This window comes from Rhopalosiphum maidis, chromosome 2 (assembly GCF_003676215.2).
Source record: "Rhopalosiphum maidis isolate BTI-1 chromosome 2, ASM367621v3, whole genome shotgun sequence".
Lineage (NCBI taxonomy): Eukaryota > Metazoa > Arthropoda > Insecta > Hemiptera > Aphididae > Rhopalosiphum > Rhopalosiphum maidis.
The window spans coordinates 27876581-27896608 of NC_040878.1; the positions used below are offsets into that span (position 1 = coordinate 27876581).

Here is a 20028-nt window from a genome sequence, read left to right on the forward strand (position 1 = left end):
TGCTGGATTGCTCGATGCTAACATTTAGAGTAAGGATAAAGACTATTTTATTTGGTTTTAAAATTTGGTGTATAGATGATATTTCCGACATATCAACTTAACATAAATGTGCCGCCTAAGGTTGAATTTTTTTAATCGATTAATCGATTATGTATTATTCGTTAAAAATAATCTGTTATATTCGAATAATCGATTAAACAATTGCACATTTGCACAACTCTAAACATAATAAATAGTTAATGTAAATGTAATTATTCGGGATAAAGACTATCATATCTTATGACGAAGACAATTGATCATAATTTCATCAAAATCGGTTGAGTAGTTTCGGAATGCATCGAGAACATACCCGTCAAACACCAAATTTTTATAAATAAGATATATTAGTTATAATTTTTTAATTAGGGAAATTTAAAATATTTCTACTTACTTACAATAAAATTATTTTTAAAAATGTATTTTTTTTTATTTTATTTTTTTTTTGTTTAGCTGAACTGCAAACGTTGTTTTTCCATATAAATCAATAGTTAGATTTCTAATGGATTTATAAAAATATGTATATAAAAGACATAATAAACTATATTTTATACCAGTAAGCTATAATATTCTTGGTAGACTATACTATCCGTTCTTTGGTTAGGATCATATAATCTCATATTATTATTTACTTTTTTTTTATTCTTAATTATTATCAATTTATACAATATACACGTTTATTTCGCTCAAAGGTTTTTTAACTTAAAAAAATGCTATTGCGGTAAAACCCTTCTCCGTGATATACTCTTTCTTTAAAAAAAAAAAAATCTAAAACATCTGATAAGTATAGTTTCAGAGTTTACCGTGTACAAAGATTTTCATTTCACATTTACATAGTAAGATACGTATTTCATATAGTATATAGTTATATCAATGGTCTTCTGAAAAACAATACGGTGCAAAATCCAAATGCTGGCGACTGGCTACAATATAACTATACAGTAATTATACTATAGTATAAGCCATAAGGTCTATATTAGTGTAATATAGTATAGTATAGTATATTTAATCCACGGTATAACAGACTGTATGCTGATTATATATGACGTTTAACTCGATGACTTGAAAACATGAAATTAATAAGGTAATAGCTAGTAATCACGCACATTCTCGAGTACAGCTGTAGACGCGTCACGCGCGAGGCGCTCGTCCAGATCAGCGTCTTTAAAAATGCGTTTTGGACGACTGCGATGTGACGGTTAGCGGTACAGGTGTAAGTGATGCGCACTAGGTAATGGTGATGTATTTGTATTGGAGTGGTTAGAGACAGTACAAGGACAGTTGCATGAAAAAAAAATGTCACTAATGTAGAAATGGAACAGCTGTTTCCGGGGATTGTGTAGATGTGCAACATCAGCGGCGACCGGATACAGACATGAGTACATGACCGACAAGGCGAGTATTACCAAGCGTATCAGACAAGTTTAGTTACAAGTGAAATTTATATTTATGTGTTTTTATATAGATATTTATATTTTAGGCACCAACTTTTTACTATACAAATGTCGAATGCTTCTGCGCGCTCATGGGCTCATTGTTTATTTTTTTAACTCGAGGTTATCGTTTTTCTATATTGTATTATTATTATTAATTATTATCATCTAAATTATATTATACTGATGGGCTTTGTCATTATTATTGTTGAATCGTGAATCCTAAAGTTCTTATATTATTCCTATTATATTTATTTGTGAATAATATTTGTTCGTGCATTAATATAATGTGAGACAAGGATATAACTTTTTACTTCTAAATTATTAATCTAGTAACTTTCAGTAAAATAGTTTAATTTTGACGAATGATGAGTATGAGAAATATAAAGTTTGCATAGGTGTGTGTGAAAGGCGCAATAAAAATTTAACTAGTTTCGAAACAAAATATATTATCTATATCTAAGTATAAATTAATGTGTTGTTCCCGCCTTACATAATACATAATTTTAGTTCAGTTGAAATTCATAATGTGTTGATATTCGAGTGAATTTTCCCATTATCAAAGGTGAAGGTTGGAAAAATATCAGTATGTAGCCAGGCACGGACTGAATCCTACAGCATACCTTACTCTAAAATATATTTCCCACTATCGATATAAACAGGCCTAGATTACTTTACTTAACATTAATGTAAAATGTAAATCTTAAAAGAGAAAGTTACAGTTCTCTGATAAAATTGTAGGTAGCTCTATTATTTATAAAATAACTATAACAATCATAAAGAATACATTTAAAATAGCCAATAAAGAAATAAGTCAATCAGATTGAGTAGATTTTATTAAATATTAATTTATTATTAACACAATGTTTAATGTTTATGTTCTTATTAATTTTGAAACCAGCACAAATTGATTATTAAAGTAAGATAACATTTACTCTATTTACCGAGATAATGTCATAATATATTACTGCAAGCGGGGAATGGGGAGGTCAATCCATTTTGGGTAGTTTTACAGCAGATTACAACACATTTTGATTTATACACCAATTACTTTACTTCAGTGAACAGAATATAGAGTTATTAGTCTTTGAATCCAAATGAAATATTTTTTCTTATTCAAAAGCCAATTTTAAATGGATAAAATACATTATTTAGTTTTAAACAATTCATATTAATATTATTGTAGTTACCAAGTGCTTTTGCACAGTAACGTAGACAACTTTAGTAGCATCAATCGCCTCAATTTAAGTTCAATTATAATTTGCTTTTCATATTAGAGTGAAAAGAAAAAACTTAATCAAATTAAGAATATTAAAATATTATCTATATGCTTGTGTTTTTTTGTTATTTTTAAAAAAAAATTTAAAAGCAAGTTAAAAATTGTAATATTTTCATATTTACTTATACTTAACTTAGAAATTAAAATATACATTTTAACGGACGAGAGATTAACTTTCAATAATATCAATTCACTTTAATATTGAAAATTTCAAAACTAAATCAATTGATTATAAATTTGCTATGCTACGCGTATTGTGTATTGTTTTATTTTATTTCTGTAGTATCTTTTATTATTTTTGCGTTTACTCTTAAGAATTAATAATTGCATAGAATAGTAAAAGATGTATTCATACCATGGTTATCATTCATATTTTGACATTATTTTGAATACAATTATACATATATTAAAATCAATAATTAATAATTAATTATTATCATTAAAAAATAGCTTAACTATATTTAATGACTATTATTGAACATTGTCTAAAAATATATTGAAATATATATGTTTTCCAAATAACTGAATTGTTTACATGCATAAAATAAATCATTTATTTTTCAAGACAATTTCCCATTTCAAAAGGTACAAATCTAATTACATTTAACAATATAAATGAAATATGTTCTTATATAATATAAAATAAGTATAAGTATGAGCAAAAAAAGAAAACTAACAAATTTTTAACTGTACTAAAAATATTTGACATTTAAAAAATGTATAATACAAGTGATTTTTATTAATATTTTAGTTTATAATGCAAACAAGCTGAAAAATATATATCGTCCTCATCGTTTATCTTTAAGCAAAGAATTTTGTTTACTTAATTTAATGTAAAGGAAGCATACTTTCTTTTAGATCATTTTAATAGTAATTTTTCCAAATGCTGTGTTTCGGGTCTTTTTGAATTAAAAAAACCAAACAATTTTGTTTAGTGTGACATCTAAAACAACAATTAATAAAATATTAATAATAGATAAAGAAAAAACCCTTTTCTAACCTTTACTTAGTGGATCATAGAAGTGGTTTTTGTCATCTATTTAACAACCCGTGTTATTCAAGCATTCAGTTAATACCTATTTATATGTTCTAAAACTATTGTAGTATTATTCATCGGTTGAGTTTACATATAGAATTCGTTCGCGTTAATACAATAACCGTTAAAAAATGGATACAAGGCAGTAGGCACACATTTATCAAAACAATTAATTTTTTTGTCTAAAAAAATGTCCCCATTACAAAAAAATCTAATTGTTTAAAAAACTTTACAAATGTTCATGTAACACAATATGTCTAATAATGCTTGAATAACACGGGTTGTCAATAGCTTCACACAAATAACGTAACTATGTATAATTATTCTTAATTCAGCCTGACAACATTTTTTTTTAAATTTTATAAAATGAACTTTATATATTTTGCTTTATATTTGATAATTATTCTGAGCTTTTAATAGAAATAATAATAGCTGTATCTTATCGTTAGGTTAGTTAAACAGCGATACATAACTTATTTTTAAGTATAATAATCATCGTGAAGTGAACAAAAAATTAAGAAATGGGAATAAAAACTTAAATTAGGTACTTATGTATAAATAATTGTCAGGCCGAAATAAATATTTAATTATTGAAATGTGAAACAATTAACTTTTCTTAAATTATATAAATTAATATACAAAATATCGGTTATTAAAAATTGAAATTTTTAATCTTAACTAAAAGCTTCACTAATAATTAGATATTTACCGGTTGGTGTTCTGGCTATTAAGTATATTTCTACTATCTATAAGAATTAGAATTGCATAATTCTGTATTATATAGTTGTTTTTTGGTACTGGAGGCGTGACAGATTGACAGACAGAGTTGTATGGATACTATTATACTTTATTGATGTTTGAATTTCTTTAAATTCCACGTTAGGTTCCAATTACCGTCACCTTTTGACTTGACAGTGACTTCTGTATCTTATTGCTGTTTGAAATTGTATGGATTTTTTCAAAATTTGAAGATTTATTTATAATCTGCTCAAGACTACTATTAGTTCCACTACTGCCAGGAAAACGATAATCTATAATAATAATTGACTATAAATTATAATTATTTTTTTTCATTCCCTAAGAAATCTATAAAATTCCATTAACATAATGTTGTACGGCAGCATCGCAAAAAATTCATATTTTTTAAAACATCACATTATGAGGCTACGTTCTATATTTATATAATATAATTATTAATTTATGTATATTGTATATATTTATAGACAAGCACACAGTTTATTCGCATAACGCTTTATTATTGATCAAATTAATTCCAATACTACTGATGGTTGAGTTCAGGGCTGACCATACTCACTGTAATTACATTGTAAATAATATATTTAATTTTAATGCTGCAGTGCTGTCATACCATTCACACACACATACATGCATACAGATTTTCGGTCAAATTAATAAATGTACTTATAGTTATAGCTATGCATACAATGTAAGTGATGCAAATGAAATTATGTAATTGTTATATTTATTTTATTTTATTTTTTAATAAGTTACCTGCCGATCAACGACCTATAATAATAATCGTATGGATATCCATTCCCCAATCCAAATGTTCTGTATTTTACCGACACCTAGACACCGTCAGTTACGTAGTTATTATGGGTAATAGATTATGGTGTTTATTATTGTTTTACTTATTTTGTGTTAAGGCAGATTAATATATTCACCATAATAAATACATTTAATTAAATGCAGATGGGTACTATGTACATTGCTTGGTTTCAGAAGGGATGATATCAAACATGAATATTTTTGGGAAATTTAATTATAAATAGTGTAATTTTTTAAAATAATATAAACATAACAAAATTATGGGTTTTACATCAAAGTTTTGAAATAATAAACTAGTAGTAATTTTTTTTGTCATTATTTATATATATAATTATTAATAACTATAATTTAGAGAATTTTTTAAAGATTATTTTCACTATTTTCAGTATTAAATGTCTACATGTCTATATATTTATATAATAACGTAACATATTAAGTACTATATCATAACTCATAAGTATCATGTAGCTTGTATTTAGTTGGAACAACCAATTTATTTTCATTGGTAAAAAATTTAATGATATGATTCATCGAAGTTTTTGTTTGTGTTTTTCAGTTGATTTATATTAAAATGTATTTTATCAATTATTTTGTTTTCAGTTACTTCACCTTAATATTTTATAATATTACATACTTTTAATAATATTTCCTTGTATAACTTTCAGGTTTAAATAAAACAATTATAATCCGTATAATATTCTGTTTTATTATAATACACAATGGCATTTTTGAAAAAAAAAAATGTATTTTTATTTATATTTAAATTAATTATATTACGTACCTACTTTTTAACAATATAATAGGTAATATACATAATATATTTATTTTATTATATTATATTTCTACTCATAGGAGTAACTCATCTTTTAAGTTATGGGAGGGGGCTAGATTAAAATGTTTTATAGCAAATATTTTTTAATTAGATTATTATTTATTATTTCTAATGGTGTTTACAACTGACTTGAATGATTATTCGTAAACATTATATTTATTTATATTGTAGGTAAAAATAAAGTTAATACTTACTAATATGTTTATAAGCACATACATTTACTCAAAAATTCTGGGGGGGGGGCTGAAGCCCACCTAAGCCTCTCCATTGTTACGCCTATGCTTCTACTACGTTATACGTTATACATACAGTACATTAGTTTTATTATATAAATCATTTAAATATTTTAAATTCATGTTAATTTTAGACTTGAAATTTGAACTCATTAGACATTCAACCTTCCGCAAGCTGTGTGAACCTTACTTAAGATATATTCATTATAACACCGAAATTCGAAACGTTTACTGTATTTTTCTCTATCGGCTTACCTAGCAATTTAACATATCATGCTTGGGCTAAATAATATGTCTATAACTTGCTCTACAACTCGTCATGTTATCGTTATGGCAGAATCATTGACATATAATGTATAAAAAGGAATTAAAAAAACTAATAAATTATTTTTTGTGTATATGAACAGAATAGAATTAATTTAATTTTATCTATTCTGTGATGTTATTCATATTCTTATCTCTTATCAATTTATCATACCTATTCGTTTTCAAAACAGACAATATAATCTATTTTAATAAGTTTAAAAATTAAAAAAGTAAACAAAATTGTATTTATTGATAATTGTTTATTATTACTTCACTTACATGGCTACACGACTATAATACAATATCTATACAGTATATTTACTACTTACTGGCCTTTTTAGTTTAGGTTGTATAGGTACTTTTTTACGTACCGGCTATCACTATTTACATTTTGATACATAATTTGAAACCGCCTTAAATCATTGATTACAAACAGTTTCTAAAATATACATTTTTTTGTTATATGCGTATGAAGTTGATCAATTAGTGTTAAGTAGATCTAAACTACTGTAGGTACTTTTTTTAGTGAAAAATAATACAATTAAAAAACAATATTATAAAACATGAAATATAAGAAAATATCTTTGCCTTTTGATGAAAATTTTATCAGGTAAAAAATGTGTAATGTAAATAATATATTAAAACAAATTAACAACAGATTAACTTAACAACCCTTTTGAATTTATTATTACTTATAAGTTATAACTATTAATTAGTAGATTGCAATATTGCTTTTGTTATTACCAAATTTATATTCATATAATAGAATACATTTTTATAATTATAATTTCTAATTAAATCAAACATAAAATAAATAATAATCATGTAGAATCATATTCACTTTCTTATATTATTAACATACTAATTACTTTGTAATAAATTAATATAACTTTATTATAGTTTAAAACTGTTATACAAATTTGACAATGTTTTACTTCAAATTTTGTAAGAATTAATTTTATTAAAGTATATGTTTAAGAATGTTGAACTATAAGTTTTAAATAATTTTAATAATTGTTGTTATTATTCCAACAAAATGTTGAGAATCAAATGTTTTCATAGAGATGGTTATACAATTTTAATATTTAGCCTGAAATAGTTATGTACATTTTTAGATAATGTTACAATTTTTTGTTTAATTAATACTTTGTAACTTGTTTAATTTAGATTATCTTTATTTCAGTTCTATCTTAGACAATACCAAACCAACTATTGTTGTTTCTATTTTTGGAAAATCTTCATTAGCCTCAAAATCATGCAAGGCTCGCTTTGTGAATGAGTTCTATGATCGTCCAATATTTAATTCATCTTTAGTACAAGCCACTTCAAATTCAAAACTTCAGGTAACTTATTAATACTTATGTATGTAGGTAAGAAATACTTTACTAGCCACAAGACTAGTACTTAATAATCTTCAAGTATATTAAACTTAAATAAGTTTCAATATAATATGTTAAATAATATTAAACCATTTTAACTCTTACTATAGGTTTTTTTCAGTTATTTTTCTATGCTATCTGATATATATAAAAATGAATAACATTTTAGATTTTGATCAGAGATATACAGAATAGTTAGAAAAAAATACTACAATTTTCAACTTTGAAAGGGTATTTGATAGAAAATTGGATCTAGTTGATACTTTTAAGAGGTAAAAATTGAAAATAACCAATATTTTTCAAAATAATTTAGGAAAAAAAAGAGAATTTATACACCAAACAAGTTTTTGACAAAATTGATTTTGTTTATTTGGTATCTAATGTGTAATACAATTTTTAAAATATTTTACACATTTGACTTTTTGATTTTTTCTATTATGTTGATATACAATTGTTCGTTTGATCAATAATTTTGAAAATCTTATACCAAATTCTTCTTTTAATCGATGATGATAATTATTCAGTATTATAAATAATAACATATTTTAAGTTATTAAAAAAATATTCACTTATAACATACACTTTTATTATTTCAAAAATATATAATAATAATAATTATATGGTTTATTTTCAGTCATCAATCGAGTGTTTTTATGATGATCCAGGCGGAATTGTTTATCTTCACTTAACTGGTTCTTTTGATAGTCATTTAATCACACAAAACATTGATGAATTATCTACAGAAATTGAAGAAAAAGTAAGAGTATTTTTAAATTCAACTTTTATTTTCTCAAATATTTGAATTTATTTTCTATTTTTAGGGTTTTTTGAGAGTTTGGTCATCACTGAAGTACAATTATGCATGTTCATTATTGTTTTTGTTAAATGTTTCACACATTCTTGTACTAACAAATCCTGTTCCTGTATTTGACACTAGCTACTTGAGTTATTTCAAAGCTCTTGATTGTTCACGGTTAATTTTTTTTTTTTTATTGTATTTTTTTGTTTAATTTTATCATATTTATTTTAAATATTCTATTAGTTATATTTTATTTTTATTCCAGATCAAAATTTCTCAACGCAATAAAATCTACTTTGTCAAAAATACCTAATGTATCTACAAGTTGGATTGAGAATACCAGACTTTGTTCACCAAGATTGTTATTTTATTATGAAACATGTCCAGATGAATTTAAAAAAAAAAAGTAATATAAATTATTATAATAATTATTATAATAATTTATTGAAATAATATACTTTTTAATTGATTTACAGACAATCAAATGGTCCATGTCACCCAGGTTTAAAAAAAGCTGAACATTCTTTGGAGGACCAAATTTATTGTATACTTAGAAAAAGACGAATTATTTCAAATATAAGGTATTTAAAATAGTAAATTAATTTTACAAAATATACATGTTGTACTTATTTATATGTATTACTTTTTAAAAATGCAGCACTCATTCTATATTTGCTATCCCAGCAAATCAAGAATATGTATTTATGGATGATTCGCCTGATCAGATTTTAGATTGGGATGAATTTTTAACTAACTCTCTGATACATTTGTGCAATAGTTCATCTGTTGGTTTGTATTCATAACACAAATTAAATATTTTATTTATAGATAAATATTAATTAATTAATTTTTCATAGAAATTAAAGATCGTTTTGTTGATTGCCAACTTAATGAAGATAATATAGAGAAAGACTTTTTAAATAAAAGTTAGTAAAATTAAAATAAAACTATATTTTTAATAAATAATAAGCAATAAAATATAATTTATATTTTAAAAATTTGTTTTAGATCATAATATAAAAAAATTTTTATTTGACCACATTGATGTAGCTTTCAAAAAAGGATTTGATGATAACATTGGTAGAAATTCTATTACAATTCCAAACTATTTTGAGGTAGTATACTTTTTTTTTTGATACAACCTATAAGTGAATTAAGAAGTAGAACAGAACTACTTTTTTATAGTTAGTTTACTGATGTTATATTTCTCCATTATTCTCTATCCACAGCAACTTCTTTTAATTTTTTTTATGATTTTTTTCCTGTATTTCACATAATTTGCTTTATATATGGCTGTTTTGATTGTCATCTTCCTTCAATAATAAATATTACCCATGTATTATTCCTTGTGATATGTCCTATTTACTTCCCTCTTTTCTCCTCGATTGTTGTCTGTATTGACTATTTCCTGTTATATTATGACATACTTCTTCAATCTGTCCAGGAGATTTTTAACACTTATTTTTAATACCAAGTTTAAATGTATTATTCTTTTGTCTTTAAAGTTTGATCATTTTCTCTATTATTTGGAAAAAAATTTTCCAACTCACATTTTCATATGCCTTTTTTATCCAAGTCTATAAAATCTTTGTGTATGGATTTATTTATTCTAACATTTTTTTCTATAATAAGTGTATGGCTAAGAATTTTTTCCTTGTTTTAAATCTAAATTTATCGTCTATCTGTTATGTTAGTGTACTACTTTTCTTTGAATCATTGGAGTCAATGTGACATTAGACTTATTTTATGTTCTTCACGTTTTTCTATTGAACTAGGCTACACTCCCTATCATCAAATTGACATATTAGTTGTATTCATGTATAATAGAGTCTTGTAATTTAACATATATGAGACCACAGTACTGTCTATTTATTGAAAATGCTAGATTATTGAAAAAACTGGATATTAATACAAAAATTGGGTACTGATTCAAATTTTCATTACACTTTTATTGAATTATGCGTGTATATGTAATTAATATAATAATATCACTGACACGTTTATAACTTTTGTTATTAAAAAATTAAATTACATTGAATTCTTAAAGACATAGTAAAAATATGCCAAATTACTAAGAGTGCTAGATTGACACAATGCCAGAATATCAAGGTACCTGTATGTTGTTACTTGAAAATTTATATAACTTTGTGATATCAATAAAATAATCTACAAGTAATATTGTAAATATTGCAATTTATTTATTGTTTTATTCACAATGACTATTTTAGTGTTTTTTTTTCTATTAATAATTAATATTATTTTAATTTATTTTATTGTTAGTGGTTGTGTATTATCTAATATTTGGATTTTTAATAATCATTGTATTTAAAATTTGTTGCTTTAGGCTCCAGCTTTTGGTACTTGGTGTCTAGTAGCAAATGAAATGTATAATTTATTTGTCTTGGCAAATGATCTTGACGAAGAAGCTAAAATTGCAATGGAAACATTAAGATCATTTTTAGATATAGATACCAATTTCAGTGAAAGACGCTGCCGTAAAGTTCAGCCTATTGCCATGGCAGCTTATCAGGAAAATTTGCCATCACATTATAACAGAAACTATCATGACACTAAAGTATGATATAATAAGATGCAAATAATTGGTTTCACTAAAATATGTATTATTTTATGTGTTGTATAGGTAGCTCAAGCACTTTCAGTGTTTGCTCAACATGCTCGAGGACCTTTACTCGATGATTATATTCAAATTTTAGTTCAAGATTGTGATAAATTTTGGCAATCAGGTCGTCAAATGTGTGAAACTCTATCATTGACTGGAAATCCATGTACACAGCCTTTACATAAAGGAGGTACTGTTGATGGACCTATCAAGGAACCAGAACAAGATGACAAGTAGTTTTTATTATTTAAACCAAGATTGTTAACAACGCTTGCTATAATACAATCAATTCTTTAATGTTACTTAGTATTTATACTTGCATGAGTAGTATTTAGAAAATTCAAAATTATATTATTTTTAAAGATATAAGACTCAATATTTTGACATTCAAACATTTTTCCATTATACCTACTAATATTTTCATACCCAGAGCATCTTCCACTCCTTAAATTTATTTACACATAGTAATTAAAATACTACAAAATTTATATTTTTATTTAAAACAGGACTATTGTAAATATTTTCTCTAAGATGAAAATATAATCGCTCGTTATCCCCAGTTTCCATTTATTTTATCTGCTATGGATTTATCTATCTCTTACACATAATGCTAAGCCATACAAATAATAATGCAAGGATGTATTTTATTTAGTTATTTCATTAACTATTCATCATAACACAATTAACTCTTCTAATATTATTTTATGTTATTCATATATAATATACAAATATATCATTGGACACAAATAATACTAAATGCTTAAAAAGACCTTCTACTTTAATTTTATGATGTATCAAGATTTTTTTTATTTAAGGAAAAAACTTGGTGCTGTGGACATTGCCCAGTATTATATTTATTATAGATCTAACTTTTTTTTTTTAATGTATATATAGTGCTGCTATCATACAAAGTTTGATTTGTGAGATACATTATTACAAACGAATACACTGATGTTAATAACCCAGGTTTCTCCATACCAAATTTCATTATACTTTGTATTCTTTTTTCTGGTTATAAATAATTATTAACATTATTTTTAAATAATGTTATAATCAATTATAAGTGTTAATAAAAAAAATATTGTTCATTAACTACAAATTTGTTATGATAATTATGAGTTTATGACTATTTAAAGTAGTCTATAATTTGAGTTTAGTATTATATTTTTGTATTATTGAATTTATTGTTTGTTTGATAAAACTGTTTAAATTCAATGTTATAATAAACCAAAAAGTTTTAGTAATTTAAAAATATTATTTTTTACTTATTTTGCTTTTTTTATTAATAATGTTTAACATTTTTTAATTATTAAAAATATGCACATTTCTTTGCAAGGTGTGGAATAATACATTTTTTAATTTTAAGTATTGAATTATAATGATTTTTTATATTTATGATTATTTATTTTTAATAGCTTCTAGTAAATAATATTTAATATTTCAGGGTATTAATATAAAGACTTTACTAAAATAGTATTATATATTTATGTTTGTTAAAAATAAAACATGAAAAAAGTCACAATAAAGTATCCATGTGATAACCATAATAATGAAATTAATACATTTAAATAATTCACAGTTAAATATTCTATAGCAAAAATTTGAAGTTAACAATAAGTTTCAAAATATATTTTTCTATGCTTATAAATTTCATTGGGAATAATTTTAGTTGTTCATCAGTTGAAAGTAAATTTTTTTTGACTTTACAGTCATATTAATAGGGACGAACTACTCACTATGGAGCATTCAAGTAGTGTCATGTACTTGTCAGCATGTAATTGTGGTCACAAACAAGGCACTCGCGAAGACCCATTTACAATTAGAACAGCGAACTATGATTTTTATCAAATTATGGCCAATGATTGTGTCTGTGGTTGTTTAGATAGAATTAATTTCCCAGTGTTCCAACCTAGCACACAAGATTATAGGTGAGATTATTGAGTAAACTTGTACATTAAAAATTATCTATATTGATACAATTTTATGTAGAGCGGCACAATTATTTGCAAAGCCTCCTGTGATTGCTGGTAGAAAAAATAGTGCTGGTTTGTTACACACACCAACTCAAATGGGCCACACACAAGTATTAAGTTTAGGAGGTAAATAAAAGTTGTTTTTATTTATAAATTATTTCTAAATCCTAAAATTTTACATTACTTTTAATAAAATATTATGATATTTAATGAATAGGAGTTTTTGCCAGTTGTCATTCTGTAGATCCAATAAATGAAATTTTGGGCGAAGCATCTCGAAACAGGGATCTCCCTGACAGACAGGGCCTTACTTCGGTTGAATTGACAAACATGCAAAAGAATGAAGACACTATCTCGGGAAATCAGATTGTTATTAGGGTAACTGATACAGATAGTGACACAAAAGGTAATATTTGATAAATTGTTATTTGATATATTGACTATTAATATTTATGATGTATTTATCTTTTCAGAAAAATCGTTAGTTCGACAACCAAGCACAACAGAATATTTACCAGGCATGTTGCATACCGAATCACCTAATAGTTTGTTGCCTCAGTTCCCATCTTGGTCTTTAGTATGTCTAGGCTCGTCTTGTTTATATTCACATAATATAGGACTTCAAGAAACACAACATCCTGGATTTTTAAATTCTACAGCTTATTTATTACCTTGGGATGTTACTGTTCGATTAGAACATCATCCTAGAGATCGATACTGGAATTCTGATAAAAACAAAATTAATTCATCTCCTATTCAACGAGGAAGAAAGACTAAAGGTTCTCGAGGTGATATTATAAAGCAATTGTATTAAATCATTCTAGTATTGTATTCTAGTAGTTTAAATAATACAACTGTTAATGTAGAATTTTCTGTTAAAATTTTTATTGGAGTTGAATATGAATGCCCAAGAGGACATCGGTTTATGTGTTCTGCACCAGACAAGATATTAACTACTGCAGGTAATGGTATCGTAAAAGAAAATGGAAATAAAGTTTCTAATTCAGATATGCCATTGTACTTTCCATGTCCTTGCAGGTAACACATTAATCTCAATTTTTACAATATTAAATATTTTTGAATTAAAAATAAAATATTATTTATTTTATAGTTCAGCTCCTTTGATGGCTCAGTTAATGAGAATCCATGTTGTAACTCCTAAAGCACCTGTGCATGTAACTTTAAATCCCATGGTGCAACCTGATGAAAATGGTGGTCCTATATTTGTAACTGGATTTGATACACCTATTGAACTTACACAGAGTACTTATTGGGTACTTCGACTACCGTATCCTTTACATTCACAAATTTTTATGATATTTGTTATTTACATTACAACATTTACAACATAGTGATATTGTAAGAAAAAAACTATTTTATTCTCTTTAGATTTTTTTGTAAATTATCACAATATTTATACATATATTGTAGAGAATACCTTAACTTGATCACGTTTAGTTATGTGTATGCTGGTGATCGAGGTCCTTATCTTCCACCAAAAGAACCATCACAAAATCAAGGAAAGCTGCTTAAAGGGGTTTATAGTGTAGCAGAAGCAACAACAGATAACAACAAACTTAACATTTAAAAAATCAATATTTTATTTTTGAAAATATTTTTTTTTATTTGGCACAATAAATTATTAATGGAAGGACTTAATTACATGAATAACACTCAATTTTAAGCTTTAAAATTTTAAGTATAGTAAAACAAACATATTATTATTATTTAAAGTGTATAATGTATTGATACTATTTATAGTATTTATAAAATAAACATAATTCAATTTTCAATTAAATATGATAATATTTGTTTTATAATTTTGAAGTGTGTAGTGAAATGAAATTTGAATAAATATAGTTATAAATTTATAATGAAAGGCAAATTGTTTTAAATAGATAAAAAGAGTTTTCTTCTTTGTATTTCTTGCAAAAAATTTAAATATTTAAAGAATTACTTTAAGATGAAAGTGCTATCTTTATTTAGTTTTATTTGTCATCAGACATAGCAGTTAAAATGCAATCACATGTAGTGCTTTTTGGTATATGTGAATTTTTATAAACAAGTTGTAAATGTTTTGACAGTAAATCAGCATTAGCACTCTCTAACATAGCCACTTTTTTATGTAATACACTAAGATGTCTTGCCATATTTCGTAACTCATTTTCTGACATTGCAATTCTGAGAAAACCAAAATACTTAACTTTAGACATAATATAAAATAAAATTGGATTTTGTTATTACCGAAAATCTATATTTCGTTTTTCTTCTTGTAATAATCTATAATCTGTTTCTACTTGTTTGCGGAACTCTTCTTCTGTCTTTAATCTGCGTTTTTGTATGCTTAATTGTGTCTTAAGTGACTCCATTTGACACTGACTAGCTTCTAAATTACCCCTGGTAAATAAAAGTTATTATTAAATATAAAATATAAATACATATATGAAGGAAATTAGATAATTCTGGACTGTTTATTATTTACTTTAAAGCTTCAATTTGCATTTTCCTTTTTGATTTGTGCTGTAAATGTTTAAGTGCCAGTGCATTATATTTTTCACCAAGAGATGACACCAAAGTTTTATTCACATCTAACTCCGCCTTAAATTGTTATACATATTATTAATATAGTAAGAAATAATCCAATTCCAAATAATTTAAAAAAATAAACATTTCAGCTATTTTTTATTTTTTATTTATTTATTATTTCTTTTTTTAAATATTTAATTGCTATATTCTATTAAATATTAAATGCTTATAATACTTTAATTTTTTTTAGTTCATCTGATTGGCTATTCAATATCCCATCTGTTAAAATAGAACTTTGTCGCGGAGTCGCTAATTCACTAGATAAAAGACTTGGTGGTGTTGATTCTGGGCTATAATTTTCATAAAAAATTAATAAATTAATTTTAATTTCATTATCCTTATTTATAAGATAGGTTACTTTAAGGATACTTCTAATCTAAACCGAATAAATTTTTAGATAATTTTTTAGTTTTTATTACTGGCAATATAACAATCTATCTTGTATCATTTTTATCTTAAATTATATATGCTAATAACTAAAAATTATAACTTTATTTTGAACATGTATTCAAAAATATTAAATATATTGAAATACTTAAAACAATAAGCTGTAAAGATGTTTAGACTAAAGAGTGGTATAATTAATGTAAAATTTTAAAATGGTTTTTATTATAAGTACCTTAATATTATTCTAAAAATTAAACTATATACCCAAAAGTTCTTGTTATTTCATTAATATTTTGTTTTTGATTATCACTCTTTTCTTCTTGGTTAAAATCATTACAAAAATGATTAGCTGACTTGGTTCTATCACTAAAAATAAAAATGAATAAATTAGACTGGAAACCAAAACTTATATACTAGTTAATTACCTAAATAATTGAATGCTTATACTTGATGTATCATCATTTGTTATATTTCTATTCCAAGATATTGAATTATCTAAATAAAATTAATTGAAAAATATCAGTAGCACATAATTAAATCAAATAAGAAGGTAATATTGTTAAATTTAGATAATATTAAAAATAACATAATTCTATTCTAACATAGTTTTATAAACTAGCTGAAATTTAAAAATTACATGCTCATTAAATATAAGTTAATATAAATATAAATATTAAGTATTATACCATAAGTAATTGTAATATACACTAGGTTTTTTTTTAATTCATGCATCTTATTATTCAATACTACATGCTTTATTCAGAGTTCAGTGATATCCATGTATTGGATATATCATTCAACAAAACATGATAATACATATAATTGAAGAATTGTAGAATATAAAAATAGTATTAGTTATTTATATGAAACTCTTGCTATTTTGATAATTGTACACTATTAAAGAAAAAACACTCACATAATATGTAGTTATATAATTTAAATACCCAGCACAAATCGAAAGACATTATTTCCTATAAGCTTGTATCATGTATTTTATTATTTATTAATTGTTAAAAATATTTTTTATTACTGAATAGTTATATAAATATATTCATGCTCATATTTCAAACATATTGAAAATTAATCACATATCATGCACAACAAATTAAGATTAAAAATAAAATTTTTTGTTCAGAAGTTGATTCACATTTTTTCATTTTAATAAAATTTACTAAAACATATAATTAAACATTTTTATTATTCTAACAATTCAACAATGTTTACATTTTCATTCTATATAAAGATACTTCATTTTTAATAAAACTATTATTTTTGTACACAAAATTAAATGATGAAAAAAATTTGTCAACTTCCAAACTTTAATAAGTAATAATTAATCTCCTATTACATAAACAAAAAATTATTATATTAAATTTATTTAAAACTCAAAATCAGCAACTTCAAAAATATAAAACTAACAATATTTATTTAACTCATCACAAGATAGTGGTTGCATAGGCACATCTAGAAAAAAATATCAATTACCCAATAAAGAATCTTTCCCATCAATTTTGTTTGAACTTTCTGATAGCTAAGATTAGAAAGATTGCATATTAAATAAAATTAATTAATGGCATTATTTAATTTAAAGCCAAAACATTTGATGAATAATTTTACTGGTTTGTACATTTAATATAATAAACAATGTTTTAGTTTTTAATTTTGTATTTATTTTCTAAGTAATAAAAAATAAAAGTTGTTAATTATTTAAAATTTAGTCTTCTGTATCTTAATAAGAATATAATTAGGTATTAATAGGTTAAAATTTATATACAAAAATAATACCTCCATAGATATCAGTTGAGTATTATATTCTGTTTTAGCCATTTCATAGACATTTATTCGATCTTCCAATTCTTTAACTTGTCGTTTTAAAGATTCTTTTTCAGCAGAAATCTATAAATAAATTATTAAAAAATATAATTATTTTTAATGTTGTAATTATTGGTACATAAAGTCTACTACTTACTTTAATCATTTCAATTATTAAAACATCATCAGATTCTTTACATATTCCATTTGCATCAAAACTTCTAAATTTTTTTAATACATTTACTTCATTTACAAGAGATGTATAACCAAGAATCAAATTTGAAACCTAAAAGCAAAATAAGTATTGTTAACAAACATTTTATTTTATAAAACTTACTTGTAAATAACATTGTGATATTTTTATTTTGATAATTCTAGCTTAAATTGTTTACAATAAAACTTGAAAATTTTTCTTTTCTACTAAAAACTCTTATTTATTAAACTTGTTTATTATCTAGTCATTTAAATGGAAAATCAAACGTGTGGAAAAAAAAATGCTAAGAAATAAAAGTGATTTATTTATATAAAACTTAATTGAAATATATCCAATAGTTAAGAATATTTAGATGATTATAACTTAATATACTACTTTTAAACTTTTAATTTCATAGGGTTAAGTTAGATAGAAGAAAATAATATAATGAGTCTAAACCAGAAATAGAATAAACTTTATAAATAACAAAAAATACTATATTTCAAACAAATAATGGTGGGAATAAAGGTGTTAATAATATTTACTTTGAACCTTTACTTATTTCATTTTTAAATATGCCATTCAAAGTTAAAAATTCTAATAGTAAGTTATTTATCATATAATAAAAAGTATTTGCATATTACCTTGTCACAAACATTATCACCATCTATCAATTCTAAACTATTTAATTCACATTCAAGCCGTGCGACTTGCTCTGCGAAAATGGACATTGTTTTTTCCATATCATCAATTCGTTTATCTGCAAGTACTCGTACATGAACCATGTAATTTTCCATATCCTAGTAATCATCAAGTTATTGTTTTTGAAATTCACGATAAAAAATTTAATAGAACTTACCTCCAATTCTTCATTCTGCTTTAAACGTAGTTTTTCAATCATTTTCCTTGCGTTCTGTAAATTGATATCAGCATCAACTAACCATCTCCAAACATGAATCAATTTCTCTTCACTCTTCAGACGACTATAGTCAATACCTTCTTTTTCAAATCGTCTTTCAATATCTGACCATTCATCTTCACACTGGAATTCATTGTATTAAAATAAATGTCATTGAAAAATCAAAAAACCTCTTACCATGATATGGTTCCAATGTAATTGTATACAGTTATTTAAATACACTAATAAGCTAAGTCTGAAAAAAAATATTAGAATTATTTACACAAAGAAATTAAAGTACTAATTAATATTAAAATATTTATTAATATAAGTATTATTTGGTACTATATTATAGTTTTAATTATAATATTATCACAGTGATCAGTTTATCATTATTGTCTATTTTCACGTCTTGTTTTGTACCTTTTTACTTTTGGTCACAGTTGAAGATACACGTCCTATAACCGTGATTTCAGTCAATAAAAATACTGAATTACCAACCAACCAACCAGCCAATCATCAGCTTTAATACAGTGGCTAGAATTGCCCGTCCCGTCGCGGACCTAGATATAAGGTAACCCGCGTTTTGGTTATAGATAATAATTGATGACCCTGTGATAATTGTTAGATGATAACGCGTATCACAGTTCATGATTT

The 20028-nt window shown here is 24.4% G+C and overlaps 2 protein-coding genes across 4 annotated transcripts; one reads left to right on the plus strand and one right to left on the minus strand.

Annotated features, from left to right (window-relative positions):
* Window positions 1-6950: 6950 nt before the first annotated feature.
* On the plus strand, window positions 6951-15227 carry LOC113551984 (protein SMG8). Of its 2 annotated transcripts, XM_026954613.1 has the most exons (18): window positions 6951-7334; window positions 7908-8067; window positions 8738-8860; window positions 8925-9076; window positions 9168-9308; window positions 9379-9483; window positions 9561-9691; window positions 9760-9828; window positions 9911-10017; window positions 11247-11477; window positions 11544-11755; window positions 13232-13450; window positions 13512-13621; window positions 13713-13901; window positions 13969-14283; window positions 14362-14533; window positions 14607-14783; window positions 14954-15227. In XM_026954613.1, exons 1-18 carry the CDS (start codon window positions 7288-7290, stop codon window positions 15081-15083), a joined length of 2790 nt encoding a protein of 929 aa, XP_026810414.1. In that variant the 5' UTR covers window positions 6951-7287; the 3' UTR covers window positions 15084-15227. The 2 variants fall into 2 exon arrangements, with proteins under 2 accessions (XP_026810414.1, XP_026810415.1); XM_026954614.1 differs by lacking the exons at window positions 6951-7334; window positions 8925-9076 and having other exon boundaries at window positions 7928-8067; window positions 14954-15226.
* Window positions 15228-15313: 86 nt separating this feature from the next.
* Window positions 15314-19864, minus strand: LOC113553458 (cytadherence high molecular weight protein 2-like). 2 transcript variants are annotated; one of them, XM_026956792.1, is made up of 13 exons: window positions 19795-19864; window positions 19570-19627; window positions 19333-19515; window positions 19118-19273; window positions 18438-18566; window positions 18254-18364; window positions 17954-17999; window positions 16894-16963; window positions 16733-16834; window positions 16257-16371; window positions 15978-16093; window positions 15740-15892; window positions 15314-15676 (listed from the first exon to the last, which is right to left on the minus strand). In XM_026956792.1, exons 2-13 carry the CDS (start codon window positions 19570-19572, stop codon window positions 15484-15486), a joined length of 1377 nt encoding a protein of 458 aa, XP_026812593.1. In that variant the 5' UTR covers window positions 19573-19627; window positions 19795-19864; the 3' UTR covers window positions 15314-15483. The 2 variants fall into 2 exon arrangements, with proteins under 2 accessions (XP_026812593.1, XP_026812592.1); XM_026956791.1 differs by lacking the exon at window positions 19795-19864 and having other exon boundaries at window positions 19570-19710.
* Window positions 19865-20028: the final 164 nt, after the last annotated feature.

Bases quoted from the DNA above. Each gene is read 5' to 3' on its own strand.
- LOC113551984 (XM_026954613.1), top strand. From the start codon at position 7,288: ATGAAATATAAGAAAATATCTTTGCCTTTTGATGAAAATTTTATCAG. The intron at 9,077-9,167 runs GTTAATTTTTTT...TTTTTATTCCAG, and splicing joins AAAGCTCTTGATTGTTCACG to ATCAAAATTTCTCAACGCAA. The intron at 14,284-14,361 runs GTGATATTATAA...CTGTTAATGTAG, and splicing joins AAAGACTAAAGGTTCTCGAG to AATTTTCTGTTAAAATTTTT.
- LOC113553458 (XM_026956792.1), bottom strand. The intron at 18,567-19,117 runs GTAATATGCAAA...TTTTGCTTTTAG, and splicing joins GTGATAATGTTTGTGACAAG to GTTTCAAATTTGATTCTTGG. The intron at 15,893-15,977 runs GTAAATAATAAA...TTTATTTACCAG, and splicing joins ATGCAAATTGAAGCTTTAAA to GGGTAATTTAGAAGCTAGTC.